The sequence below is a fragment of the Phytophthora sojae genome, assembly GCF_000149755.1.
Source record: "Phytophthora sojae unplaced genomic scaffold PHYSOscaffold_1, whole genome shotgun sequence".
Classification (NCBI taxonomy): domain Eukaryota; phylum Oomycota; class Peronosporomycetes; order Peronosporales; family Peronosporaceae; genus Phytophthora; species Phytophthora sojae.
The window spans coordinates 3,793,390-3,818,140 of NW_009258115.1; the positions used below are offsets into that span (position 1 = coordinate 3,793,390).

Consider the following 24,751-nt stretch of genomic DNA (forward strand, 5'->3'; position numbering starts at 1 on the left):
AGGATCCCCTCAGCCTTCCCATATAGTCTAGGCGGTTAGGATAGCTGGCTCTCACCCAGCAGACCCGGGTTCGAGTCCCGGTGTGGGAACATCTTTTGCTCTTCTTTGCTGCTTCTCCACTCTTGTTTTCGCCGCTTTGGGCGTTCGTCACAGTCTCGGTGCCGTGCTGACCCGCTGCTACATCCCATCCACGGATCCAACCATGCTCGCACGACCAGGAGGTACTCGAGTCTGTCCGGCCATTGGTCGGCGCGTGCAGGCCTACTTGTCGGCGCTGGCCACCGTGCGGAAACGCGTGCGAGCGAGCAGCTCAATGAAGCCGCGAGAGAGCTGGTCGACCAGGCGAGCTGCGGTGCGAGCAGACGAACGCGACGCTCGGAGCTGCGTGCGATGCGAAGGAGGCGACCCCGTCGGTGGCTGGATCGGATGTGGGCAGTACGTGTCGAAATGGTCGGTCGATCAATGGTGGCGATAGGATGAACGCGCTCGCGTTGCGTGTGGCAGCGTGCGTAGGTGGTGCGTTTGGTGTTTGTGTTTGTGTTTGTTTATTGTTGGTCTTGATTGTGTGTTTGTTGGTGGCGATGGTGTTCAGCCTTCCCATATAGTCTAGGCGGTTAGGATAGCTGGCTCTCACCCAGCAGACCCGGGTCGAGTCCCGGTGTGGGAACATCTTTTGCTCTTCTTTGCTGCTTCTCCACTCTTGTTTTCGCCGCTTTGGGCGTTCGTCACAGTCTCGGTGCCGTGCTGACCCGCTGCTACATCCCATCCACGGATCCAACCATGCTCGCACGACCAGGAGGTACTCGAGTCTGTCCGGCCATTGGTCGGCGCGTGCAGGCCTACTTGTCGGCGCTGGCCACCGTGCGGAAACGCGTGCGAGCGAGCTGGTCGACCAGGCGAGCTGCGGTGCGAGCAGACGAACGCGACGCTCGGAGCTGCGTGCGATGCGAAGGAGGCGACCCCGTCGGTGGCTGGATCGGATGTGGGCAGTACGTGTCGAAATGGTCGGTCGATCAATGGTGGCGATAGGATGAACGCGCTCGCGTTGCGTGTGGCAGCGTGCGTAGGTGGTGCGTTTGGTGTTTGTGTTTGTTTGTTGTTGGCCTTGATTGTGTGTTTGTTGGTGGCGATGGTGTTCAGCCTTCCCATATAGTCTAGGCGGTTAGGATAGCTGGCTCTCACCCAGCAGACCCGGGTTCGAGTCCCGGTGTGGGAACATCTATTGCTCTTCTTTGCTGCTTCTCCACTCTTCTTTTCGCCGCTTTGGGGGTCGTCACAGTCTCGGTGCCGTGCTGACCCGCTGCTACATCCCATCCACGGATCCAACCATGCTCGCACGACCAGGAGGTACTCGAGTCTGTCCGGCCATTGGTCGGCGCGTGCAGGCCTACTTGTCGGCGCTGGCGACCGTGCGGAAACGCGTGCGAGCAGCTCAATGAAGCCGCGAGAGAGCTGGTCGACCAGGCGAGCTGCGGTGCGAGCAGACGAACGCGACGCTCGGAGCTGCGTGCGATGCGAAGGAGGCGACCCCGTCGGTGGCTGGATCGGATGTGGGCAGTACGTGTCGAAATGGTCGGTCGATCAATGGTGGCGATAGGATGAACGCGCTCGCGTTGCGTGTGGCAGCGTGCGTAGGTGGTGCGTTTGGTGTTTGTGTTTGTGTTTGTGTTTGTTTGTTGTTGGTCTTGATTGTGTGTTTGTTGGTGGCGATGGTGTTCAGCCTTCCCATATAGTCTAGGCGGTTAGGATAGCTGGCTCTCACCCAGCAGACCCGGGTTCGAGTCCCGGTGTGGGAACATCTTTTGCTCTTCTTTGCTGCTTCTCCACTCTTCTTTTCGCCGCTTTGGGCGTTCGTCACAGTCTCGGTGCCGTGCTGACCCGCTGCTACATCCCATCCACGGATCCAACCATGCTCGCACGACCAGGAGGTACTCGAGTCTGTCCGGCCATTGGTCGGCGCGTGCAGGCCTACTTGTCGGCGCTGGCCACCGTGCGGAAACGCGTGCGAGCGAGCAGCTCAATGAAGCCGCGAGAGAGCTGGTCGACCAGGCGAGCTGCGGTGCGAGCAGACGAACGCGACGCTCGGAGCTGCGTGCGATGCGAAGGAGGCGACCCCGTCGGTGGCTGGATCGGATGTGGGCAGTACGTGTCGAAATGGTCGGTCGATCAATGGTGGCGATAGGATGAACGCGCTCGCGTTGCGTGTGGCAGCGTGCGTAGGTGGTGCGTTTGGTGTTTGTGTTTGTGTTTGTTTGTTGTTGGTCTTGATTGTGTGTTTGTTGGTGGCGATGGTGTTCAGCCTTCCCATATAGTCTAGGCGATTAGGATAGCTGGCTCTCACCCAGCAGACCCGGGTTCGAGTCCCGGTGTGGGAACATCTTTTGCTCTTCTTTGCTGCTTCTCCACTCTTGTTTTCGCCGCTTTGGGCGTTCGTCACAGTCTCGGTGCCGTGCTGACCCGCTGCTACATCCCATCCACGGATCCAACCATGCTCGCACGACCAGGAGGTACTCGAGTCTGTCCGGCCATTGGTCGGCGCGTGCAGGCCTACTTGTCGGCGCTGGCCACCGTGCGGAAACGCGTGCGAGCGAGCAGCTCAATGAAGCCGCGAGAGAGCTGGTCGACCAGGCGAGCTGCGGTGCGAGCAGACGAACGCGACGCTCGGAGCTGCGTGCGATGCGAAGGAGGCGACCCCGTCGGTGGCTGGATCGGATGTGGGCAGTACGTGTCGAAATGGTCGGTCGATCAATGGTGGCGATAGGATGAACGCGCTCGCGTTGCGTGTGGCAGCGTGCGTAGGTGGTGCGTTTGGTGTTTGTGTTTGTGTTTGTTTGTTGTTGGCCTTGATTGTGTGTTTGTTGGTGGCGATGGTGTTCAGCCTTCCCATATAGTCTAGGCGGTTAGGATAGCTGGCTCTCACCCAGCAGACCCGGGTTCGAGTCCCGGTGTGGGAACATCTTTTGCTCTTCTTTGCTGCTTCTCCACTCTTCTTTTCGCCGCTTTGGGCGTTCGTCACAGTCTCGGTGCCGTGCTGACCCGCTGCTACATCCCATCCACGGATCCAACCATGCTCGCACGACCAGGAGGTACTCGAGTCTGTCCGGCCATTGGTCGGCGCGTGCAGGCCTACTTGTCGGCGCTGGCGACCGTGCGGAAACGCGTGCGAGCAGCTCAATGAAGCCGCGAGAGAGCTGGTCGACCAGGCGAGCTGCGGTGCGAGCAGACGAACGCGACGCTCGGAGCTGCGTGCGATGCGAAGGAGGCGACCCCGTCGGTGGCTGGATCGGATGTGGGCAGTACGTGTCGAAATGGTCGGTCGATCAATGGTGGCGATAGGATGAACGCGCTCGCGTTGCGTGTGGCAGCGTGCGTAGGTGGTGCGTTTGGTGTTTGTGTTTGTTTGTTGTTGGTCTTGATTGTGTGTTTGTTGGTGGCGATGGTGTTCAGCCTTCCCATATAGTCTAGGCGGTTAGGATAGCTGGCTCTCACCCAGCAGACCCGGGTTCGAGTCCCGGTGTGGGAACATCTTTTGCTCTTCTTTGCTGCTTCTCCACTCTTCTTTTCGCCGCTTTGGGCGTTCGTCACAGTCTCGGTGCCGTGCTGACCCGCTGCTACATCCCATCCACGGATCCAACCATGCTCGCACGACCAGGAGGTACTCGAGTCTGTCCGGCCATTGGTCGGCGCGTGCAGGTCTACTTGTCGGCGCTGGCCACCGTGCGGAAACGCGTGCGAGCGAGCAGCTCAATGAAGCCGCGAGAGAGCTGGTCGACCAGGCGAGCTGCGGTGCGAGCAGACGAACGCGACGCTCGGAGCTGCGTGCGATGCGAAGGAGGCGACCCCGTCGGTGGCTGGATCGGATGTGGGCAGTACGTGTCGAAATGGTCGGTCGATCAATGGTGGCGATAGGATGAACGCGCTCGCGTTGCGTGTGGCAGCGTGCGTAGGTGGTGCGTTTGGTGTTTGTGTTTGTGTTTGTGTTTGTGTTTGTTTGTTGTTGGTCTTGATTGTGTGTTTGTTGGTGGCGATGGTGTTCAGCCTTCCCATATAGTCTAGGCGGTTAGGATAGCTGGCTCTCACCCAGCAGACCCGGGTTCGAGTCCCGGTGTGGGAACATCTTTTGCTCTTCTTTGCTGCTTCTCCACTCTTCTTTTCGGCGCTTTGGGCGTTCGTCACAGTCTCGGTGCCGTGCTGACCCGCTGCTACATCCCATCCACGGATCCAACCATGCTCGCACGACCAGGAGGTACTCGAGTCTGTCCGGCCATTGGTCGGCGCGTGCAGGCCTACTTGTCGGCGCTGGCCACCGTGCGGAAACGCGTGCGAGCGAGCAGCTCAATGAAGCCGCGAGAGAGCTGGTCGACCAGGCGAGCTGCGGTGCGAGCAGACGAACGCGACGCTCGGAGCTGCGTGCGATGCGAAGGAGGCGACCCCGTCGGTGGCTGGATCGGATGTGGGCAGTACGTGTCGAAATGGTCGGTCGATCAATGGTGGCGATAGGATGAACGCGCTCGCGTTGCGTGTGGCAGCGTGCGTAGGTGGTGCGTTTGGTGTTTGTGTTTGTGTTTGTGTTTGTTTGTTGTTGGTCTTGATTGTGTGTTTGTTGGTGGCGATGGTGTTCAGCCTTCCCATATAGTCTAGGCGGTTAGGATAGCTGGCTCTCACCCAGCAGACCCGGGTTCGAGTCCCGGTGTGGGAACATCTTTTGCTCTTCTTTGCTGCTTCTCCACTCTTCTTTTCGCCGCTTTGGGCGTTCGTCACAGTCTCGGTGCCGTGCTGACCCGCTGCTACATCCCATCCACGGATCCAACCATGCTCGCACGACCAGGAGGTACTCGAGTCTGTCCGGCCATTGGTCGGCGCGTGCAGGCCTACTTGTCGGCGCTGGCCACCGTGCGGAAACGCGTGCGAGCGAGCAGCTCAATGAAGCCGCGAGAGAGCTGGTCGACCAGGCGAGCTGCGGTGCGAGCAGACGAACGCGACGCTCGGAGCTGCGTGCGATGCGAAGGAGGCGACCCCGTCGGTGGCTGGATCGGATGTGGGCAGTACGTGTCGAAATGGTCGGTCGATCAATGGTGGCGATAGGATGAACGCGCTCGCGTTGCGTGTGGCAGCGTGCGTAGGTGGTGCGTTTGGTGTTTGTGTTTGTTTGTTGTTGGCCTTGATTGTGTGTTTGTTGGTGGCGATGGTGTTCAGCCTTCCCATATAGTCTAGGCGGTTAGGATAGCTGGCTCTCACCCAGCAGACCCGGGTCGAGTCCCGGTGTGGGAACATCTATTGCTCTTCTTTGCTGCTTCTCCACTCTTGTTTTCGCCGCTTTGGGCGTTCGTCACAGTCTCGGTGCCGTGCTGACCCGCTGCTACATCCCATCCACGGATCCAACCATGCTCGCACGACCAGGAGGTACTCGAGTCTGTCCGGCCATTGGTCGGCGCGTGCAGGCCTACTTGTCGGCGCTGGCCACCGTGCGGAAACGCGTGCGAGCGAGCAGCTCAATGAAGCCGCGAGAGAGCTGGTCGACCAGGCGAGCTGCGGTGCGAGCAGACGAACGCGACGCTCGGAGCTGCGTGCGATGCGAAGGAGGCGACCCCGTCGGTGGCTGGATCGGATGTGGGCAGTACGTGTCGAAATGGTCGGTCGATCAATGGTGGCGATAGGATGAACGCGCTTGCGTTGCGTGTGGCAGCGTGCGTAGGTGGTGCGTTTGGTGTTTGTGTTTGTTTGTTGTTGGCTTTGATTGTGTGTTTGTTGGTGGCGATGGTGTTCAGCCTTCCCATATAGTCTAGGCGGTTAGGATAGCTGGCTCTCACCCAGCAGACCCGGGTTCGAGTCCCGGTGTGGGAACATCTTTTGCTCTTCTTTGCTGCTTCTCCACTCTTGTTTTCGCCGCTTTGGGCGTTCGTCACAGTCTCGGTGCCGTGCTGACCCGCTGCTACATCCCATCCACGGATCCAACCATGCTCGCACGACCAGGAGGTACTCGAGTCTGTCCGGCCATTGGTCGGCGCGTGCAGGCCTACTTGTCGGCGCTGGCCACCGTGCGGAAACGCGTGCGAGCGAGCAGCTCAATGAAGCCGCGAGAGAGCTGGTCGACCAGGCGAGCTGCGGTGCGAGCAGACGAACGCGACGCTCGGAGCTGCGTGCGATGCGAAGGAGGCGACCCCGTCGGTGGCTGGATCGGATGTGGGCAGTACGTGTCGAAATGGTCGGTCGATCAATGGTGGCGATAGGATGAACGCGCTCGCGTTGCGTGTGGCAGCGTGCGTAGGTGGTGCGTTTGGTGTTTGTGTTTGTGTTTGTTTGTTGTTGGTCTTGATTGTGTGTTTGTTGGTGGCGATGGTGTTCAGCCTTCCCATATAGTCTAGGCGGTTAGGATAGCTGGCTCTCACCCAGCAGACCCGGGTTCGAGTCCCGGTGTGGGAACATCTTTTGCTCTTCTTTGCTGCTTCTCCACTCTTGTTTTCGCCGCTTTGGGCGTTCGTCACAGTCTCGGTGCCGTGCTGACCCGCTGCTACATCCCATCCACGGATCCAACCATGCTCGCACGACCAGGAGGTACTCGAGTCTGTCCGGCCATTGGTCGGCGCGTGCAGGCCTACTTGTCGGCGCTGGCCACCGTGCGGAAACGCGTGCGAGCGAGCAGCTCAATGAAGCCGCGAGAGAGCTGGTCGACCAGGCGAGCTGCGGTGCGAGCAGACGAACGCGACGCTCGGAGCTGCGTGCGATGCGAAGGAGGCGACCCCGTCGGTGGCTGGATCGGATGTGGGCAGTACGTGTCGAAATGGTCGGTCGATCAATGGTGGCGATAGGATGAACGCGCTCGCGTTGCGTGTGGCAGCGTGCGTAGGTGGTGCGTTTGGTGTTTGTGTTTGTTTGTTGTTGGCCTTGATTGTGTGTTTGTTGGTGGCGATGGTGTTCAGCCTTCCCATATAGTCTAGGCGGTTAGGATAGCTGGCTCTCACCCAGCAGACCCGGGTTCGAGTCCCGGTGTGGGAACATCTTTTGCTCTTCTTTGCTGCTTCTCCACTCTTGTTTTCGCCGCTTTGGGCGTTCGTCACAGTCTCGGTGCCGTGCTGACCCGCTGCTACATCCCATCCACGGATCCAACCATGCTCGCACGACCAGGAGGTACTCGAGTCTGTCCGGCCATTGGTCGGCGCGTGCAGGCCTACTTGTCGGCGCTGGCCACCGTGCGGAAACGCGTGCGAGCGAGCAGCTCAATGAAGCCGCGAGAGAGCTGGTCGACCAGGCGAGCTGCGGTGCGAGCAGACGAACGCGACGCTCGGAGCTGCGTGCGATGCGAAGGAGGCGACCCCGTCGGTGGCTGGATCGGATGTGGGCAGTACGTGTCGAAATGGTCGGTCGATCAATGGTGGCGATAGGATGAACGCGCTCGCGTTGCGTGTGGCAGCGTGCGTAGGTGGTGCGTTTGGTGTTTGTGTTTGTTTGTTGTTGGTCTTGATTGTGTGTTTGTTGGTGGCGATGGTGTTCAGCCTTCCCATATAGTCTAGGCGGTTAGGATAGCTGGCTCTCACCCAGCAGACCCGGGTTCGAGTCCCGGTGTGGGAACATCTTTTGCTCTTCTTTGCTGCTTCTCCACTCTTGTTTTCGCCGCTTTGGGCGTTCGTCACAGTCTCGGTGCCGTGCTGACCCGCTGCTACATCCCATCCACGGATCCAACCATGCTCGCACGACCAGGAGGTACTCGAGTCTGTCCGGCCATTGGTCGGCGCGTGCAGGCCTACTTGTCGGCGCTGGCCACCGTGCGGAAACGCGTGCGAGCGAGCAGCTCAATGAAGCCGCGAGAGAGCTGGTCGACCAGGCGAGCTGCGGTGCGAGCAGACGAACGCGACGCTCGGAGCTGCGTGCGATGCGAAGGAGGCGACCCGATCGGTGGCTGGATCGGATGTGGGCAGTACGTGTCGAAATGGTCGGTCGATCAATGGTGGCGATAGGATGAACGCGCTCGCGTTGCGTGTGGCAGCGTGCGTAGGTGGTGCGTTTGGTGTTTGGTGTTTGTGTTTGTTTGTTGTTGGTCTTGATTGTGTGTTTGTTGGTGGCGATGGTGTTCAGCCTTCCCATATAGTCTAGGCGGTTAGGATAGCTGGCTCTCACCCAGCAGACCCGGGTCGAGTCCCGGTGTGGGAACATCTTTTGCTCTTCTTTGCTGCTTCTCCACTCTTGTTTTCGCCGCTTTGGGCGTTCGTCACAGTCTCGGTGCCGTGCTGACCCGCTGCTACATCCCATCCACGGATCCAACCATGCTCGCACGACCAGGAGGTACTCGAGTCTGTCCGGCCATTGGTCGGCGCGTGCAGGCCTACTTGTCGGCGCTGGCGACCGTGCGGAAACGCGTGCGAGCGAGCAGCTCAATGAAGCCGCGAGAGAGCTGGTCGACCAGGCGAGCTGCGGTGCGAGCAGACGAACGCGACGCTCGGAGCTGCGTGCGATGCGAAGGAGGCGACCCCGTCGGTGGCTGGATCGGATGTGGGCAGTACGTGTCGAAATGGTCGGTCGATCAATGGTGGCGATAGGATGAACGCGCTCGCGTTGCGTGTGGCAGCGTGCGTAGGTGGTGCGTTTGGTGTTTGTGTTTGTTTGTTGTTGGCCTTGATTGTGTGTTTGTTGGTGGCGATGGTGTTCAGCCTTCCCATATAGTCTAGGCGGTTAGGATAGCTGGCTCTCACCCAGCAGACCCGGGTCGAGTCCCGGTGTGGGAACATCTATTGCTCTTCTTTGCTGCTTCTCCACTCTTGTTTTCGCCGCTTTGGGCGTTCGTCACAGTCTCGGTGCCGTGCTGACCCGCTGCTACATCCCATCCACGGATCCAACCATGCTCGCACGACCAGGAGGTACTCGAGTCTGTCCGGCCATTGGTCGGCGCGTGCAGGCCTACTTGTCGGCGCTGGCCACCGTGCGGAAACGCGTGCGAGCGAGCAGCTCAATGAAGCCGCGAGAGAGCTGGTCGACCAGGCGAGCTGCGGTGCGAGCAGACGAACGCGACGCTCGGAGCTGCGTGCGATGCGAAGGAGGCGACCCCGTCGGTGGCTGGATCGGATGTGGGCAGTACGTGTCGAAATGGTCGGTCGATCAATGGTGGCGATAGGATGAACGCGCTCGCGTTGCGTGTGGCAGCGTGCGTAGGTGGTGCGTTTGGTGTTTGTGTTTGTTTGTTGTTGGTCTTGATTGTGTGTTTGTTGGTGGCGATGGTGTTCAGCCTTCCCATATAGTCTAGGCGGTTAGGATAGCTGGCTCTCACCCAGCAGACCCGGGTTCGAGTCCCGGTGTGGGAACATCTTTTGCTCTTCTTTGCTGCTTCTCCACTCTTGTTTTCGCCGCTTTGGGCGTTCGTCACAGTCTCGGTGCCGTGCTGACCCGCTGCTACATCCCATCCACGGATCCAACCATGCTCGCACGACCAGGAGGTACTCGAGTCTGTCCGGCCATTGGTCGGCGCGTGCAGGCCTACTTGTCGGCGCTGGCCACCGTGCGGAAACGCGTGCGAGCGAGCAGCTCAATGAAGCCGCGAGAGAGCTGGTCGACCAGGCGAGCTGCGGTGCGAGCAGACGAACGCGACGCTCGGAGCTGCGTGCGATGCGAAGGAGGCGACCCCGTCGGTGGCTGGATCGGATGTGGGCAGTACGTGTCGAAATGGTCGGTCGATCAATGGTGGCGATAGGATGAACGCGCTCGCGTTGCGTGTGGCAGCGTGCGTGGGTGGTGCGTTTGGTGTTTGTGTTTGTTTGTTGTTGGCTTTGATTGTGTGTTTGTTGGTGGCGATGGTGTTCAGCCTTCCCATATAGTCTAGGCGGTTAGGATAGCTGGCTCTCACCCAGCAGACCCGGGTTCGAGTCCCGGTGTGGGAACATCTTTTGCTCTTCTTTGCTGCTTCTCCACTCTTCTTTTCGCCGCTTTGGGCGTTCGTCACAGTCTCGGTGCCGTGCTGACCCGCTGCTACATCCCATCCACGGATCCAACCATGCTCGCACGACCAGGAGGTACTCGAGTCTGTCCGGCCATTGGTCGGCGCGTGCAGGCCTACTTGTCGGCGCTGGCCACCGTGCGGAAACGCGTGCGAGCGAGCAGCTCAATGAAGCCGCGAGAGAGCTGGTCGACCAGGCGAGCTGCGGTGCGAGCAGACGAACGCGACGCTCGGAGCTGCGTGCGATGCGAAGGAGGCGACCCCGTCGGTGGCTGGATCGGATGTGGGCAGTACGTGTCGAAATGGTCGGTCGATCAATGGTGGCGATAGGATGAACGCGCTCGCGTTGCGTGTGACAGCGTGCGTAGGTGGTGCGTTTGGTGTTTGTGTTTGTTTGTGGTTGGTCGTGATTGTGTGTTTGTTGGTGGCGATGGTGTTCAGCCTTCCCATATAGTCTAGGCGGTTAGGATAGCTGGCTCTCACCCAGCAGACCCGGGTCGAGTCCCGGTGTGGGAACATCTTTTGCTCTTCTTTGCTGCTTCTCCACTCTTCTTTTCGCCGCTTTGGGCGTTCGTCACAGTCTCGGTGCCGTGCTGACCCGCTGCTACATCCCATCCACGGATCCAACCATGCTCGCACGACCAGGAGGTACTCGAGTCTGTCCGGCCATTGGTCGGCGCGTGCAGGCCTACTTGTCGGCGCTGGCGACCGTGCGGAAACGCGTGCGAGCGAGCAGCTCAATGAAGCCGCGAGAGAGCTGGTCGACCAGGCGAGCTGCGGTGCGAGCAGACGAACGCGACGCTCGGAGCTGCGTGCGATGCGAAGGAGGCGACCCCGTCGGTGGCTGGATCGGATGTGGGCAGTACGTGTCGAAATGGTCGGTCGATCAATGGTGGCGATAGGATGAACGCGCTCGCGTTGCGTGTGGCAGCGTGCGTAGGTGGTGCGTTTGGTGTTTGTGTTTGTGTTTGTGTTTGTTTGTTGTTGGTCTTGATTGTGTGTTTGTTGGTGGCGATGGTGTTCAGCCTTCCCATATAGTCTAGGCGGTTAGGATAGCTGGCTCTCACCCAGCAGACCCGGGTTCGAGTCCCGGTGTGGGAACATCTTTTGCTCTTCTTTGCTGCTTCTCCACTCTTGTTTTCGCCGCTTTGGGTGTTCGTCACAGTCTCGGTGCCGTGCTGACCCGCTGCTACATCCCATCCACGGATCCAACCATGCTCGCACGACCAGGAGGTACTCGAGTCTGTCCGGCCATTGGTCGGCGCGTGCAGGCCTACTTGTCGGCGCTGGCCACCGTGCGGAAACGCGTGCGAGCGAGCAGCTCAATGAAGCCGCGAGAGAGCTGGTCGACCAGGCGAGCTGCGGTGCGAGCAGACGAACGCGACGCTCGGAGCTGCGTGCGATGCGAAGGAGGCGACCCCGTCGGTGGCTGGATCGGATGTGGGCAGTACGTGTCGAAATGGTCGGTCGATCAATGGTGGCGATAGGATGAACGCGCTCGCGTTGCGTGTGGCAGCGTGCGTAGGTGGTGCGTTTGGTGTTTGTGTTTGTGTTTGTGTTTGTTTGTTGTTGGTCTTGATTGTGTGTTTGTTGGTGGCGATGGTGTTCAGCCTTCCCATATAGTCTAGGCGGTTAGGATAGCTGGCTCTCACCCAGCAGACCCGGGTCGAGTCCCGGTGTGGGAACATCTTTTGCTCTTCTTTGCTGCTTCTCCACTCTTGTTTTCGCCGCTTTGGGCGTTCGTCACAGTCTCGGTGCCGTGCTGACCCGCTGCTACATCCCATCCACGGATCCAACCATGCTCGCACGACCAGGAGGTACTCGAGTCTGTCCGGCCATTGGTCGGCGCGTGCAGGCCTACTTGTCGGCGCTGGCCACCGTGCGGAAACGCGTGCGAGCGAGCAGCTCAATGAAGCCGCGAGAGAGCTGGTCGACCAGGCGAGCTGCGGTGCGAGCAGACGAACGCGACGCTCGGAGCTGCGTGCGATGCGAAGGAGGCGACCCCGTCGGTGGCTGGATCGGATGTGGGCAGTACGTGTCGAAATGGTCGGTCGATCAATGGTGGCGATAGGATGAACGCGCTCGCGTTGCGTGTGGCAGCGTGCGTAGGTGGTGCGTTTGGTGTTTGTGTTTGTGTTTGTGTTTGTTTGTTGTTGGTCTTGATTGTGTGTTTGTTGGTGGCGATGGTGTTCAGCCTTCCCATATAGTCTAGGCGGTTAGGATAGCTGGCTCTCACCCAGCAGACCCGGGTTCGAGTCCCGGTGTGGGAACATCTTTTGCTCTTCTTTGCTGCTTCTCCACTCTTGTTTTCGCCGCTTTGGGCGTTCGTCACAGTCTCGGTGCCGTGCTGACCCGCTGCTACATCCCATCCACGGATCCAACCATGCTCGCACGACCAGGAGGTACTCGAGTCTGTCCGGCCATTGGTCGGCGCGTGCAGGCCTACTTGTCGGCGCTGGCCACCGTGCGGAAACGCGTGCGAGCGAGCAGCTCAATGAAGCCGCGAGAGAGCTGGTCGACCAGGCGAGCTGCGGTGCGAGCAGACGAACGCGACGCTCGGAGCTGCGTGCGATGCGAAGGAGGCGACCCCGTCGGTGGCTGGATCGGATGTGGGCAGTACGTGTCGAAATGGTCGGTCGATCAATGGTGGCGATAGGATGAACGCGCTCGCGTTGCGTGTGGCAGCGTGCGTAGGTGGTGCGTTTGGTGTTTGTGTTTGTGTTTGTTTGTTGTTGGTCTTGATTGTGTGTTTGTTGGTGGCGATGGTGTTCAGCCTTCCCATATAGTCTAGGCGGTTAGGATAGCTGGCTCTCACCCAGCAGACCCGGGTTCGAGTCCCGGTGTGGGAACATCTTTTGCTCTTCTTTGCTGCTTCTCCACTCTTGTTTTCGCCGCTTTGGGCGTTCGTCACAGTCTCGGTGCCGTGCTGACCCGCTGCTACATCCCATCCACGGATCCAACCATGCTCGCACGACCAGGAGGTACTCGAGTCTGTCCGGCCATTGGTCGGCGCGTGCAGGCCTACTTGTCGGCGCTGGCCACCGTGCGGAAACGCGTGCGAGCGAGCTGGTCGACCAGGCGAGCTGCGGTGCGAGCAGACGAACGCGACGCTCGGAGCTGCGTGCGATGCGAAGGAGGCGACCCCGTCGGTGGCTGGATCGGATGTGGGCAGTACGTGTCGAAATGGTCGGTCGATCAATGGTGGCGATAGGATGAACGCGCTCGCGTTGCGTGTGGCAGCGTGCGTAGGTGGTGCGTTTGGTGTTTGTGTTGGTGTTTGTGTTTGTTTGTTGTTGGTCTTGATTGTGTGTTTGTTGGTGGCGATGGTGTTCAGCCTTCCCATATAGTCTAGGCGGTTAGGATAGCTGGCTCTCACCCAGCAGACCCGGGTCGAGTCCCGGTGTGGGAACATCTTTTGCTCTTCTTTGCTGCTTCTCCACTCTTGTTTTCGCCGCTTTGGGCGTTCGTCACAGTCTCGGTGCCGTGCTGACCCGCTGCTACATCCCATCCACGGATCCAACCATGCTCGCACGACCAGGAGGTACTCGAGTCTGTCCGGCCATTGGTCGGCGCGTGCAGGCCTACTTGTCGGCGCTGGCCACCGTGCGGAAACGCGTACGAGCGAGCAGCTCAATGAAGCAGCGAGAGAGCTGGTCGACCAGGCGAGCTGCGGTGCGAGCAGACGAACGCGACGCTCGGAGCTGCGTGCGATGCGAAGGAGGCGACCCCGTCGGTGGCTGGATCGGATGTGGGCAGTACGTGTCGAAATGGTCGGTCGATCAATGGTGGCGATAGGATGAACGCGCTCGCGTTGCGTGTGGCAGCGTGCGTAGGTGGTGCGTTTGGTGTTTGTGTTTGTGTTTGTGTTTGTTTGTTGTTGGTCTTGATTGTGTGTTTGTTGGTGGCGATGGTGTTCAGCCTTCCCATATAGTCTAGGCGGTTAGGATAGCTGGCTCTCACCCAGCAGACCCGGGTTCGAGTCCCGGTGTGGGAACATCTTTTGCTCTTCTTTGCTGCTTCTCCACTCTTGTTTTCGCCGCTTTGGGCGTTCGTCACAGTCTCGGTGCCGTGCTGACCCGCTGCTACATCCCATCCACGGATCCAACCATGCTCGCACGACCAGGAGGTACTCGAGTCTGTCCGGCCATTGGTCGGCGCGTGCAGGCCTACTTGTCGGCGCTGGCCACCGTGCGGAAACGCGTGCGAGCGAGCTGGTCGACCAGGCGAGCTGCGGTGCGAGCAGACGAACGCGACGCTCGGAGCTGCGTGCGATGCGAAGGAGGCGACCCCGTCGGTGGCTGGATCGGATGTGGGCAGTACGTGTCGAAATGGTCGGTCGATCAATGGTGGCGATAGGATGAACGCGCTCGCGTTGCGTGTGGCAGCGTGCGTAGGTGGTGCGTTTGGTGTTTGTGTTTGTGTTTGTGTTTGTTTGTTGTTGGTCTTGATTGTGTGTTTGTTGGTGGCGATGGTGTTCAGCCTTCCCATATAGTCTAGGCGGTTAGGATAGCTGGCTCTCACCCAGCAGACCCGGGTCGAGTCCCGGTGTGGGAACATCTTTTGCTCTTCTTTGCTGCTTCTCCACTCTTGTTTTCGCCGCTTTGGGCGTTCGTCACAGTCTCGGTGCCGTGCTGACCCGCTGCTACATCCCATCCACGGATCCAACCATGCTCGCACGACCAGGAGGTACTCGAGTCTGTCCGGCCATTGGTCGGCGCGTGCAGGCCTACTTGTCGGCGCTGGCCACCGTGCGGAAACGCGTACGAGCGAGCAGCTCAATGAAGCAGCGAGAGAGCTGGTCGACCAGGCGAGCTGCGGTGCGAGCAGACGAACGCGACGCTCGGAGCTGCGTGCGATGCGAAGGAGGCGACCCGATCGGTGGCTGGATCGGATGTGGGCAGTACGTGTCGAAATGGTCGGTCGATCAATGGTGGCGATAGGATGAACGCGCTCGCGTTGCGTGTGGCAGCGTGCGTAGGTGGTGCGTTTGGTGTTTGGTGTTTGTGTTTGTTTGTTGTTGGTCTTGATTGTGTGTTTGTTGGTGGCGATGGTGTTCAGCCTTCCCATATAGTCTAGGCGGTTAGGATAGCTGGCTCTCACCCAGCAGACCCGGGTCGAGTCCCGGTGTGGGAACATCTTTTGCTCTTCTTTGCTGCTTCTCCACTCTTGTTTTCGCCGCTTTGGGCGTTCGTCACAGTCTCGGTGCCGTGCTGACCCGCTGCTACATCCCATCCACGGATCCAACCATGCTCGCACGACCAGGAGGTACTCGAGTCTGTCCGGCCATTGGTCGGCGCGTGCAGGCCTACTTGTCGGCGCTGGCCACCGTGCGGAAACGCGTGCGAGCGAGCAGCTCAATGAAGCCGCGAGAGAGCTGGTCGACCAGGCGAGCTGCGGTGCGAGCAGACGAACGCGACGCTCGGAGCTGCGTGCGATGCGAAGGAGGCGACCCGATCGGTGGCTGGATCGGATGTGGGCAGTACGTGTCGAAATGGTCGGTCGATCAATGGTGGCGATAGGATGAACGCGCTCGCGTTGCGTGTGGCAGCGTGCGTAGGTGGTGCGTTTGGTGTTTGGTGTTTGTGTTTGTTTGTTGTTGGTCTTGATTGTGTGTTTGTTGGTGGCGATGGTGTTCAGCCTTCCCATATAGTCTAGGCGGTTAGGATAGCTGGCTCTCACCCAGCAGACCCGGGTCGAGTCCCGGTGTGGGAACATCTTTTGCTCTTCTTTGCTGCTTCTCCACTCTTCTTTTCGCCGCTTTGGGCGTTCGTCACAGTCTCAGTGCCGTGCTGACCCGCTGCTACATCCCATCCACGGATCCAACCATGCTCGCACGACCAGGAGGTACTCGAGTCTGTCCGGCCATTGGTCGGCGCGTGCAGGTCTACTTGTCGGCGCTGGCCACCGTGCGGAAACGCGTGCGAGCGAGCAGCTCAATGAAGCCGCGAGAGAGCTGGTCGACCAGGCGAGCTGCGGTGCGAGCAGACGAACGCGACGCTCGGAGCTGCGTGCGATGCGAAGGAGGCGACCCCGTCGGTGGCTGGATCGGATGTGGGCAGTACGTGTCGAAATGGTCGGTCGATCAATGGTGGCGATAGGATGAACGCGCTCGCGTTGCGTGTGGCAGCGTGCGTAGGTGGTGCGTTTGGTGTTTGTGTTTGTGTTTGTGTTTGTTTGTTGTTGGTCTTGATTGTGTGTTTGTTGGTGGCGATGGTGTTCAGCCTTCCCATATAGTCTAGGCGGTTAGGATAGCTGGCTCTCACCCAGCAGACCCGGGTCGAGTCCCGGTGTGGGAACATCTTTTGCTCTTCTTTGCTGCTTCTCCACTCTTCTTTTCGCCGCTTTGGGGGTCGTCACAGTCTCGGTGCCGTGCTGACCCGCTGCTACATCCCATCCACGGATCCAACCATGCTCGCACGACCAGGAGGTACTCGAGTCTGTCCGGCCATTGGTCGGCGCGTACAGGCCTACTTGTCGGCGCTGGCCACCGTGCGGAAACGCGTGCGAGCGAGCAGCTCAATGAAGCCGCGAGAGAGCTGGTCGACCAGGCGAGCTGCGGTGCGAGCAGACGAACGCGACGCTCGGAGCTGCGTGCGATGCGAAGGAGGCGACCCCGTCGGTGGCTGGATCGGATGTGGGCAGTACGTGTCGAAATGGTCGGTCGATCAATGGTGGCGATAGGATGAACGCGCTCGCGTTGCGTGTGGCAGCGTGCGTAGGTGGTGCGTTTGGTGTTTGTGTTTGTGTTTGTGTTTGTTTGTTGTTGGTCTTGATTGTGTGTTTGTTGGTGGCGATGGTGTTCAGCCTTCCCATATAGTCTAGGCGGTTAGGATAGCTGGCTCTCACCCAGCAGACCCGGGTCGAGTCCCGGTGTGGGAACATCTATTGCTCTTCTTTGCTGCTTCTCCACTCTTGTTTTCGCCGCTTTGGGCGTTCGTCACAGTCTCGGTGCCGTGCTGACCCGCTGCTACATCCCATCCACGGATCCAACCATGCTCGCACGACCAGGAGGTACTCGAGTCTGTCCGGCCATTGGTCGGCGCGTACAGGCCTACTTGTCGGCGCTGGCCACCGTGCGGAAACGCGTGCGAGCGAGCAGCTCAATGAAGCCGCGAGAGAGCTGGTCGACCAGGCGAGCTGCGGTGCGAGCAGACGAACGCGACGCTCGGAGCTGCGTGCGATGCGAAGGAGGCGACCCCGTCGGTGGCTGGATCGGATGTGGGCAGTACGTGTCGAAATGGTCGGTCGATCAATGGTGGCGATAGGATGAACGCGCTCGCGTTGCGTGTGGCAGCGTGCGTAGGTGGTGCGTTTGGTGTTTGTGTTTGTTTGTTGTTGGCCTTGATTGTGTGTTTGTTGGTGGCGATGGTGTTCAGCCTTCCCATATAGTCTAGGCGGTTAGGATAGCTGGCTCTCACCCAGCAGACCCGGGTCGAGTCCCGGTGTGGGAACATCTATTGCTCTTCTTTGCTGCTTCTCCACTCTTGTTTTCGCCGCTTTGGGCGTTCGTCACAGTCTCGGTGCCGTGCTGACCCGCTGCTACATCCCATCCACGGATCCAACCATGCTCGCACGACCAGGAGGTACTCGAGTCTGTCCGGCCATTGGTCGGCGCGTGCAGGCCTACTTGTCGGCGCTGGCCACCGTGCGGAAACGCGTGCGAGCGAGCAGCTCAATGAAGCCGCGAGAGAGCTGGTCGACCAGGCGAGCTGCGGTGCGAGCAGACGAACGCGACGCTCGGAGCTGCGTGCGATGCGAAGGAGGCGACCCCGTCGGTGGCTGGATCGGATGTGGGCAGTACGTGTCGAAATGGTCGGTCGATCAATGGTGGCGATAGGATGAACGCGCTCGCGTTGCGTGTGGCAGCGTGCGTAGGTGGTGCGTTTGGTGTTTGTGTTTGTTTGTTGTTGGCCTTGATTGTGTGTTTGTTGGTGGCGATGGTGTTCAGCCTTCCCATATAGTCTAGGCGGTTAGGATAGCTGGCTCTCACCCAGCAGACCCGGGTTCGAGTCCCGGTGTGGGAACATCTTTTGCTCTTCTTTGCTGCTTCTCCACTCTTCTTTTCGCCGCTTTGGGCGTTCGTCACAGTCTCGGTGCCGTGCTGACCCGCTGCTACATCCCATCCACGGATCCAACCATGCTCGCACGACCAGGAGGTACTCGAGTCTGTCCGGCCATTGGTCGGCGCGTGCAGGTCTACTTGTCGGCGCTGGCCACCGTGCGGAAACGCGTGCGAGCGAGCAGCTCAATGAAGCCGCGAGAGAGCTGGTCGACCAGGCGAGCTGCGGTGCGAGCAGACGAACGCGACGCTCGGAGCTGCGTGCGATGCGAAGGAGGCGACCCCGTCGGTGGCTGGATCGGATGTGGGCAGTACGTGTCGAAATGGTCGGTCGATCAATGGTGGCGATAGGATGAACGCGCTCGCGTTGCGTGTGGCAGCGTGCGTAGGTGGTGCGTTTGGTGTTTGTGTTTGTTTGTTGTTGGCCTTGATTGTGTGTTTGTTGGTGGCGATGGTGTTCAGCCTTCCCATATAGTCTAGGCGGTTAGGATAGCTGGCTCTCACCCAGCAGACCCGGGTTCGAGTCCCGGTGTGGGAACATCTTTTGCTCTTCTTTGCTGCTTCTCCACTCTTCTTTTCGCCGCTTTGGGCGTTCGTCACAGTCTCGGTGCCGTGCTGACCCGCTGCTACATCCCATCCACGGATCCAACCATGCTCGCACGACCAGGAGGTACTCGAGTCTGTCCGGCCATTGGTCGGCGCGTGCAGGCCTACTTGTCGGCGCTGGCCACCGTGCGGAAACGCGTGCGAGCGAGCAGCTCAATGAAGCCGCGAGAGAGCTGGTCGACCAGGCGAGCTGCGGTGCGAGCAGACGAACGCGACGCTCGGAGCTGCGTGCGATGCGAAGGAGGCGACCCCGTCGGTGGCTGGATCGGATGTGGGCAGTACGTGTCGAAATGGTCGGTCGATCAATGGTGGCGATAGGATGAACGCGCTCGCGTTGCGTGTGGCAGCGTGCGTAGGTGGTGCGTTTGGTGTTTGTGTTTGTGTTTGTTTGTTGTTGGTCTTGATTGTGTGTTTGTTGGTGGCGATGGTGTTCAGCCTTCCCATATAGTCTAGGCGGTTAGGATAGCTGGCTCTCACCCAGCAGACCCGGGTTCGAGTCCCGGTGTGGGAACATCTTTTGCTCTTCTTTGCTGCTTCTCCACTCTTCTTTTCGCCGCTTTGGGCGTTCGTCACAGTCTCGGTGCCGTGCTGACCCGCTGCTACATCCCATCCACGGATCCAACCATGCTCGCACGACCAGGAGGTACTCGAGTCTGTCCGGCCATTGGTCGGCGCGTGCAGGCCTACTTGTCGGCGCTGGCCACCGTGCGGAAACGCGTGCGAGCGAGCAGCTCAATGAAGCCGCGAGAGAGCTGGTCGACCAGGCGAGCTGCGGTGCGAGCAGACGAACGCGACGCTCGGAGCTGCGTGCGATGCGAAGGAGGCGACCCCGTCGGTGGCTGGATCGGATGTGGGCAGTACGTGTCGAAATGGTCGGTCGATCAATGGTGGCGATAGGATGAACGCGCTCGCGTTGCGTGTGGCAGCGTGCGTAGGTGGTGCGTTTGGTGTTTGTGTTTGTTTGTTGTTGGCCTTGATTGTGTGTTTGTTGGTGGCGATGGTGTTCAGCCTTCCCATATAGTCTAGGCGGTTAGGATAGCTGGCTCTCACCCAGCAGACCCGGGTCGAGTCCCGGTGTGGGAACATTTTGCTCTTCTTTGCTGCTTCTCCACTCTTCTTTTCGCCGCTTTGGGCGTTCGTCACAGTCTCGGTGCCGTGCTGACCCGCTGCTACATCCCATCCACGGATCCAACCATGCTCGCACGACCAGGAGGTACTCGAGTCTGTCCGGCCATTGGTCGGCGCGTGCAGGCCTACTTGTCGGCGCTGGCCACCGTGCGGAAACGCGTACGAGCGAGCAGCTCAATGAAGCAGCGAGAGAGCTGGTCGACCAGGCGAGCTGCGGTGCGAGCAGACGAACGCGACGCTCGGAGCTGCGTGCGATGCGAAGGAGGCGACCCCGTCGGTGGCTGGATCGGATGTGGGCAGTACGTGTCGAAATGGTCGGTCGATCAATGGTGGCGATAGGATGAACGCGCTCGCGTTGCGTGTGGCAGCGTGCGTAGGTGGTGCGTTTGGTGTTTGTGTTTGTGTTTGTGTTTGTTTGTTGTTGGTCTTGATTGTGTGTTTGTTGGTGGCGATGGTGTTCAGCCTTCCCATATAGTCTAGGCGGTTAGGATAGCTGGCTCTCACCCAGCAGACCCGGGTTCGAGTCCCGGTGTGGGAACATCTTTTGCTCTTCTTTGCTGCTTCTCCACTCTTGTTTTCGCCGCTTTGGGCGTTCGTCACAGTCTCGGTGCCGTGCTGACCCGCTGCTACATCCCATCCACGGATCCAACCATGCTCGCACGACCAGGAGGTACTCGAGTCTGTCCGGCCATTGGTCGGCGCGTGCAGGCCTACTTGTCGGCGCTGGCCACCGTGCGGAAACGCGTGCGAGCAGCTCAATGAAGCCGCGAGAGAGCTGGTCGACCAGGCGAGCTGCGGTGCGAGCAGACGAACGCGACGCTCGGAGCTGCGTGCGATGCGAAGGAGGCGACCCCGTCGGTGGCTGGATCGGATGTGGGCAGTACGTGTCGAAATGGTCGGTCGATCAATGGTGGCGATAGGATGAACGCGCTCGCGTTGCGTGTGGCAGCGTGCGTAGGTGGTGCGTTTGGTGTTTGTGTTTGTTTGTTGTTGGTCTTGATTGTGTGTTTGTTGGTGGCGATGGTGTTCAGCCTTCCCATATAGTCTAGGCGGTTAGGATAGCTGGCTCTCACCCAGCAGACCCGGGTCGAGTCCCGGTGTGGGAACATCTTTTGCTCTTCTTTGCTGCTTCTCCACTCTTGTTTTCGCCGCTTTGGGGGTCGTCACAGTCTCGGTGCCGTGCTGACCCGCTGCTACATCCCATCCACGGATCCAACCATGCTCGCACGACCAGGAGGTACTCGAGTCTGTCCGGCCATTGGTCGGCGCGTGCAGGCCTACTTGTCGGCGCTGGCCACCGTGCGGAAACGCGTGCGAGCGAGCAGCTCAATGAAGCCGCGAGAGAGCTGGTCGACCAGGCGAGCTGCGGTGCGAGCAGACGAACGCGACGCTCGGAGCTGCGTGCGATGCGAAGGAGGCGACCCCGTCGGTGGCTGGATCGGATGTGGGCAGTACGTGTCGAAATGGTCGGTCGATCAATGGTGGCGATAGGATGAACGCGCTCGCGTTGCGTGTGGCAGCGTGCGTAGGTGGTGCGTTTGGTGTTTGTGTTTGTGTTTGTGTTTGTTTGTTGTTGGTCTTGATTGTGTGTTTGTTGGTGGCGATGGTGTTCAGCCTTCCCATATAGTCTAGGCGGTTAGGATAGCTGGCTCTCACCCAGCAGACCCGGGTCGAGTCCCGGTGTGGGAACATCTTTTGCTCTTCTTTGCTGCTTCTCCACTCTTCTTTTCGCCGCTTTGGGCGTTCGTCACAGTCTCGGTGCCGTGCTGACCCGCTGCTACATCCCATCCACGGATCCAACCATGCTCGCACGACCAGGAGGTACTCGAGTCTGTCCGGCCATTGGTCGGCGCGTGCAGGCCTACTTGTCGGCGCTGGCCACCGTGCGGAAACGCGTGCGAGCGAGCAGCTCAATGAAGCCGCGAGAGAGCTGGTCGACCAGGCGAGCTGCGGTGCGAGCAGACGAACGCGACGCTCGGAGCTGCGTGCGATGCGAAGGAGGCGACCCCGTCGGTGGCTGGATCGGATGTGGGCAGTACGTGTCGAAATGGTCGGTCGATCAATGGTGGCGATAGGATGAACGCGCTCGCGTTGCGTGTGGCAGCGTGCGTAGGTGGTGCGTTTGGTGTTTGTGTTTGTGTTTGTTTGTTGTTGGTCTTGATTGTGTGTTTGTTGGTGGCGATGGTGTTCAGCCTTCCCATATAGTCTAGGCGGTTAGGATAGCTGGCTCTCACCCAGCAGACCCGGGTTCGAGTCCCGGTGTGGGAACATCTTTTGCTCTTCTTTGCTGCTTCTCCACTCTTCTTTTCGCCGCTTTGGGCGTTCGTCACAGTCTCGGTGCCGTGCTGACCCGCTGCTACATCCCATCCACGGATCCAACCATGCTCGCACGACCAGGAGGTACTCGAGTCTGTCCGGCCATTGGTCGGCGCGTGCAGGCCTACTTGTCGGCGCTGGCGACCGTGCGGAAACGCGTGCGAGCGAGCAGCTCAATGAAGCCGCGAGAGAGCTGGTCGACCAGGCGAGCTGCGGTGCGAGCAGACGAACGCGACGCTCGGAGCTGCGTGCGATGCGAAGGAGGCGACCCGATCGGTGGCTGGATCGGATGTGGGCAGTACGTGTCGAAATGGTCGATCGATCAATGGTGGCGATAGGATGAACGCGCTCGCGTTGCGTGTGGCAGCGTGCGTAGGTGGTGCGTTTGGTGTTTGTGTTTGTGTTTGTGTTTGTTTGTTGTTGGCCTTGATTGTGTGTTTGTTGGTGGCGATGGTGTTCAGCCTTCCCATATAGTCTAGGCGGTTAGGATAGCTGGCTCTCACCCAGCAGACCCGGGTTCGAGTCCCGGTGTGGGAACATCTTTTGCTCTTCTTTGCTGCTTCTCCACTCTTGTTTTCGCCGCTTTGGGCGTTCGTCACAGTCTCGGTGCCGTGCTGACCCGCTGCTACATCCCATCCACGGATCCAACCATGCTCGCACGACCAGGAGGTACTCGAGTCTGTCCGGCCATTGGTCGGCGCGTGCAGGCCTACTTGTCGGCGCTGGCCACCGTGCGGAAACGCGTGCGAGCGAGCAGCTCAATGAAGCCGCGAGAGAGCTGGTCGACCAGGCGAGCTGCGGTGCGAGCAGACGAACGCGACGCTCGGAGCTGCGTGCGATGCGAAGGAGGCGACCCCGTCGGTGGCTGGATCGGATGTGGGCAGTACGTGTCGAAATGGTCGGTCGATCAATGGTGGCGATAGGATGAACGCGCTCGCGTTGCGTGTGGCAGCGTGCGTAGGTGGTGCGTTTGGTGTTTGTGTTTGTTTGTTGTTGGCCTTGATTGTGTGTTTGTTGGTGGCGATGGTGTTCAGCCTTCCCATATAGTCTAGGCGGTTAGGATAGCTGGCTCTCACCCAGCAGACCCGGGTTCGAGTCCCGGTGTGGGAACATCTTTTGCTCTTCTTTGCTGCTTCTCCACTCTTGTTTTCGCCGCTTTGGGCGTTCGTCACAGTCTCGGTGCCGTGCTGACCCGCTGCTACATCCCATCCACGGATCCAACCATGCTCGCACGACCAGGAGGTACTCGAGTCTGTCCGGCCATTGGTCGGCGCGTGCAGGCCTACTTGTCGGCGCTGGCCACCGTGCGGAAACGCGTGCGAGCGAGCAGCTCAATGAAGCCGCGAGAGAGCTGGTCGACCAGGCGAGCTGCGGTGCGAGCAGACGAACGCGACGCTCGGAGCTGCGTGCGATGCGAAGGAGGCGACCCCGTCGGTGGCTGGATCGGATGTGGGCAGTACGTGTCGAAATGGTCGGTCGATCAATGGTGGCGATAGGATGAACGCGCTCGCGTTGCGTGTGGCAGCGTGCGTAGGTGGTGCGTTTGGTGTTTGTGTTTGTTTGTTGTTGGCCTTGATTGTGTGTTTGTTGGTGGCGATGGTGTTCAGCCTTCCCATATAGTCTAGGCGGTTAGGATAGCTGGCTCTCACCCAGCAGACCCGGGTTCGAGTCCCGGTGTGGGAACATCTTTTGCTCTTCTTTGCTACTTCTCCACTCTTGTTTTCGCCGCTTTGGGCGTTCGTCACAGTCTCGGTGCCGTGCTGACCCGCTGCTACATCCCATCCACGGATCCAACCATGCTCGCACGACCAGGAGGTACTCGAGTCTGTCCGGCCATTGGTCGGCGCGTGCAGGCCTACTTGTCGGCGCTGGCCACCGTGCGGAAACGCGTGCGAGCGAGCAGCTCAATGAAGCCGCGAGAGAGCTGGTCGACCAGGCGAGCTGCGGTGCGAGCAGACGAACGCGACGCTCGGAGCTGCGTGCGATGCGAAGGAGGCGACCCCGTCGGTGGCTGGATCGGATGTGGGCAGTACGTGTCGAAATGGTCGGTCGATCAATGGTGGCGATAGGATGAACGCGCTCGCGTTGCGTGTGGCAGCGTGCGTGGGTGGTGCGTTTGGTGTTTGTGTTTGTTTGTTGTTGGCTTTGATTGTGTGTTTGTTGGTGGCGATGGTGTTCAGCCTTCCCATATAGTCTAGGCGGTTAGGATAGCTGGCTCTCACCCAGCAGACCCGGGTCGAGTCCCGGTGTGGGAACATCTTTTGCTCTTCTTTGCTGCTTCTCCACTCTTGTTTTCGCCGCTTTGGGCGTTCGTCACAGTCTCGGTGCCGTGCTGACCCGCTGCTACATCCCATCCACGGATCCAACCATGCTCGCACGACCAGGAGGTACTCGAGTCTGTCCGGCCATTGGTCGGCGCGTGCAGGCCTACTTGTCGGCGCTGGCCACCGTGCGGAAACGCGTGCGAGCGAGCAGCTCAATGAAGCCGCGAGAGAGCTGGTCGACCAGGCGAGCTGCGGTGCGAGCAGACGAACGCGACGCTCGGAGCTGCGTGCGATGCGAAGGAGGCGACCCCGTCGGTGGCTGGATCGGATGTGGGCAGTACGTGTCGAAATGGTCGGTCGATCAATGGTGGCGATAGGATGAACGCGCTCGCGTTGCGTGTGGCAGCGTGCGTAGGTGGTGCGTTTGGTGTTTGGGGTTGGGGTTGGTTGGTTGTT

At 59.8% G+C, this 24,751-nt stretch overlaps 1 protein-coding gene and 43 non-coding genes across 44 annotated transcripts; all 44 read left to right on the forward strand.

Annotated features, from left to right (window-relative positions):
• Nucleotides 1–16: 16 nt before the first annotated feature.
• On the forward strand, nucleotides 17–89 carry PHYSODRAFT_t7. The gene has a single exon. It is a non-coding gene; the product is annotated as a tRNA-Glu (tRNA).
• Nucleotides 90–202: 113 nt separating this feature from the next.
• Nucleotides 203–24,710, forward strand: PHYSODRAFT_321363 (hypothetical protein; the record flags this gene model as incomplete). The annotated part of the gene is made up of 87 exons (XM_009516549.1): nucleotides 203–283; nucleotides 363–505; nucleotides 732–873; nucleotides 917–1,059; nucleotides 1,280–1,409; nucleotides 1,485–1,627; nucleotides 1,861–1,990; nucleotides 2,070–2,212; nucleotides 2,440–2,569; nucleotides 2,649–2,791; nucleotides 3,019–3,148; nucleotides 3,224–3,366; nucleotides 3,588–3,717; nucleotides 3,797–3,939; nucleotides 4,179–4,308; nucleotides 4,388–4,530; nucleotides 4,764–4,893; nucleotides 4,973–5,115; nucleotides 5,336–5,465; nucleotides 5,545–5,687; nucleotides 5,909–6,038; nucleotides 6,118–6,260; nucleotides 6,488–6,617; nucleotides 6,697–6,839; nucleotides 7,061–7,190; nucleotides 7,270–7,412; nucleotides 7,634–7,763; nucleotides 7,843–7,985; nucleotides 8,213–8,342; nucleotides 8,422–8,564; nucleotides 8,785–8,914; nucleotides 8,994–9,136; nucleotides 9,358–9,487; nucleotides 9,567–9,709; nucleotides 9,931–10,060; nucleotides 10,140–10,282; nucleotides 10,503–10,632; nucleotides 10,712–10,854; nucleotides 11,088–11,217; nucleotides 11,297–11,439; nucleotides 11,672–11,801; nucleotides 11,881–12,023; nucleotides 12,257–12,386; nucleotides 12,466–12,608; nucleotides 12,836–12,977; nucleotides 13,021–13,163; nucleotides 13,396–13,537; nucleotides 13,605–13,747; nucleotides 13,981–14,122; nucleotides 14,166–14,308; nucleotides 14,541–14,682; nucleotides 14,750–14,892; nucleotides 15,120–15,249; nucleotides 15,329–15,471; nucleotides 15,699–15,828; nucleotides 15,908–16,050; nucleotides 16,282–16,411; nucleotides 16,491–16,633; nucleotides 16,866–16,995; nucleotides 17,075–17,217; nucleotides 17,438–17,567; nucleotides 17,647–17,789; nucleotides 18,011–18,140; nucleotides 18,220–18,362; nucleotides 18,584–18,713; nucleotides 18,793–18,935; nucleotides 19,163–19,292; nucleotides 19,372–19,514; nucleotides 19,733–19,874; nucleotides 19,942–20,084; nucleotides 20,318–20,447; nucleotides 20,523–20,665; nucleotides 20,885–21,014; nucleotides 21,094–21,236; nucleotides 21,469–21,598; nucleotides 21,678–21,820; nucleotides 22,048–22,177; nucleotides 22,257–22,399; nucleotides 22,633–22,762; nucleotides 22,842–22,984; nucleotides 23,206–23,335; nucleotides 23,415–23,557; nucleotides 23,779–23,908; nucleotides 23,988–24,130; nucleotides 24,351–24,480; nucleotides 24,560–24,625; nucleotides 24,702–24,710. 87 exons carry the CDS (start codon nucleotides 203–205, stop codon nucleotides 24,708–24,710), a joined length of 11,694 nt encoding a protein of 3,897 aa, XP_009514844.1.
• PHYSODRAFT_t8 lies at nucleotides 596–667 on the forward strand. Its single transcript has one exon. It is a non-coding gene; the product is annotated as a tRNA-Glu (tRNA).
• Nucleotides 1,144–1,216, forward strand: PHYSODRAFT_t9. Its single transcript has one exon. It is a non-coding gene; the product is annotated as a tRNA-Glu (tRNA).
• PHYSODRAFT_t10 lies at nucleotides 1,724–1,796 on the forward strand. Its single transcript has one exon. It is a non-coding gene; the product is annotated as a tRNA-Glu (tRNA).
• PHYSODRAFT_t11 lies at nucleotides 2,303–2,375 on the forward strand. Its single transcript has one exon. It is a non-coding gene; the product is annotated as a tRNA-Glu (tRNA).
• PHYSODRAFT_t12 lies at nucleotides 2,882–2,954 on the forward strand. The gene has a single exon. It is a non-coding gene; the product is annotated as a tRNA-Glu (tRNA).
• PHYSODRAFT_t13 lies at nucleotides 3,451–3,523 on the forward strand. The gene has a single exon. It is a non-coding gene; the product is annotated as a tRNA-Glu (tRNA).
• On the forward strand, nucleotides 4,042–4,114 carry PHYSODRAFT_t14. Its single transcript has one exon. It is a non-coding gene; the product is annotated as a tRNA-Glu (tRNA).
• Nucleotides 4,627–4,699, forward strand: PHYSODRAFT_t15. The gene has a single exon. It is a non-coding gene; the product is annotated as a tRNA-Glu (tRNA).
• On the forward strand, nucleotides 5,200–5,271 carry PHYSODRAFT_t16. Its single transcript has one exon. It is a non-coding gene; the product is annotated as a tRNA-Glu (tRNA).
• On the forward strand, nucleotides 5,772–5,844 carry PHYSODRAFT_t17. Its single transcript has one exon. It is a non-coding gene; the product is annotated as a tRNA-Glu (tRNA).
• PHYSODRAFT_t18 lies at nucleotides 6,351–6,423 on the forward strand. The gene has a single exon. It is a non-coding gene; the product is annotated as a tRNA-Glu (tRNA).
• On the forward strand, nucleotides 6,924–6,996 carry PHYSODRAFT_t19. The gene has a single exon. It is a non-coding gene; the product is annotated as a tRNA-Glu (tRNA).
• On the forward strand, nucleotides 7,497–7,569 carry PHYSODRAFT_t20. The gene has a single exon. It is a non-coding gene; the product is annotated as a tRNA-Glu (tRNA).
• On the forward strand, nucleotides 8,077–8,148 carry PHYSODRAFT_t21. Its single transcript has one exon. It is a non-coding gene; the product is annotated as a tRNA-Glu (tRNA).
• Nucleotides 8,649–8,720, forward strand: PHYSODRAFT_t22. Its single transcript has one exon. It is a non-coding gene; the product is annotated as a tRNA-Glu (tRNA).
• PHYSODRAFT_t23 lies at nucleotides 9,221–9,293 on the forward strand. Its single transcript has one exon. It is a non-coding gene; the product is annotated as a tRNA-Glu (tRNA).
• Nucleotides 9,794–9,866, forward strand: PHYSODRAFT_t24. The gene has a single exon. It is a non-coding gene; the product is annotated as a tRNA-Glu (tRNA).
• Nucleotides 10,367–10,438, forward strand: PHYSODRAFT_t25. Its single transcript has one exon. It is a non-coding gene; the product is annotated as a tRNA-Glu (tRNA).
• Nucleotides 10,951–11,023, forward strand: PHYSODRAFT_t26. The gene has a single exon. It is a non-coding gene; the product is annotated as a tRNA-Glu (tRNA).
• On the forward strand, nucleotides 11,536–11,607 carry PHYSODRAFT_t27. Its single transcript has one exon. It is a non-coding gene; the product is annotated as a tRNA-Glu (tRNA).
• Nucleotides 12,120–12,192, forward strand: PHYSODRAFT_t28. The gene has a single exon. It is a non-coding gene; the product is annotated as a tRNA-Glu (tRNA).
• Nucleotides 12,699–12,771, forward strand: PHYSODRAFT_t29. The gene has a single exon. It is a non-coding gene; the product is annotated as a tRNA-Glu (tRNA).
• Nucleotides 13,260–13,331, forward strand: PHYSODRAFT_t30. Its single transcript has one exon. It is a non-coding gene; the product is annotated as a tRNA-Glu (tRNA).
• On the forward strand, nucleotides 13,844–13,916 carry PHYSODRAFT_t31. The gene has a single exon. It is a non-coding gene; the product is annotated as a tRNA-Glu (tRNA).
• Nucleotides 14,405–14,476, forward strand: PHYSODRAFT_t32. Its single transcript has one exon. It is a non-coding gene; the product is annotated as a tRNA-Glu (tRNA).
• Nucleotides 14,984–15,055, forward strand: PHYSODRAFT_t33. Its single transcript has one exon. It is a non-coding gene; the product is annotated as a tRNA-Glu (tRNA).
• On the forward strand, nucleotides 15,563–15,634 carry PHYSODRAFT_t34. Its single transcript has one exon. It is a non-coding gene; the product is annotated as a tRNA-Glu (tRNA).
• PHYSODRAFT_t35 lies at nucleotides 16,147–16,218 on the forward strand. Its single transcript has one exon. It is a non-coding gene; the product is annotated as a tRNA-Glu (tRNA).
• Nucleotides 16,730–16,801, forward strand: PHYSODRAFT_t36. The gene has a single exon. It is a non-coding gene; the product is annotated as a tRNA-Glu (tRNA).
• On the forward strand, nucleotides 17,302–17,373 carry PHYSODRAFT_t37. Its single transcript has one exon. It is a non-coding gene; the product is annotated as a tRNA-Glu (tRNA).
• On the forward strand, nucleotides 17,874–17,946 carry PHYSODRAFT_t38. Its single transcript has one exon. It is a non-coding gene; the product is annotated as a tRNA-Glu (tRNA).
• Nucleotides 18,447–18,519, forward strand: PHYSODRAFT_t39. Its single transcript has one exon. It is a non-coding gene; the product is annotated as a tRNA-Glu (tRNA).
• Nucleotides 19,026–19,098, forward strand: PHYSODRAFT_t40. The gene has a single exon. It is a non-coding gene; the product is annotated as a tRNA-Glu (tRNA).
• Nucleotides 19,599–19,670, forward strand: PHYSODRAFT_t41. Its single transcript has one exon. It is a non-coding gene; the product is annotated as a tRNA-Glu (tRNA).
• Nucleotides 20,181–20,253, forward strand: PHYSODRAFT_t42. The gene has a single exon. It is a non-coding gene; the product is annotated as a tRNA-Glu (tRNA).
• Nucleotides 20,750–20,821, forward strand: PHYSODRAFT_t43. Its single transcript has one exon. It is a non-coding gene; the product is annotated as a tRNA-Glu (tRNA).
• Nucleotides 21,333–21,404, forward strand: PHYSODRAFT_t44. The gene has a single exon. It is a non-coding gene; the product is annotated as a tRNA-Glu (tRNA).
• PHYSODRAFT_t45 lies at nucleotides 21,911–21,983 on the forward strand. Its single transcript has one exon. It is a non-coding gene; the product is annotated as a tRNA-Glu (tRNA).
• On the forward strand, nucleotides 22,496–22,568 carry PHYSODRAFT_t46. The gene has a single exon. It is a non-coding gene; the product is annotated as a tRNA-Glu (tRNA).
• Nucleotides 23,069–23,141, forward strand: PHYSODRAFT_t47. The gene has a single exon. It is a non-coding gene; the product is annotated as a tRNA-Glu (tRNA).
• PHYSODRAFT_t48 lies at nucleotides 23,642–23,714 on the forward strand. The gene has a single exon. It is a non-coding gene; the product is annotated as a tRNA-Glu (tRNA).
• PHYSODRAFT_t49 lies at nucleotides 24,215–24,286 on the forward strand. Its single transcript has one exon. It is a non-coding gene; the product is annotated as a tRNA-Glu (tRNA).
• Nucleotides 24,711–24,751: the final 41 nt, after the last annotated feature.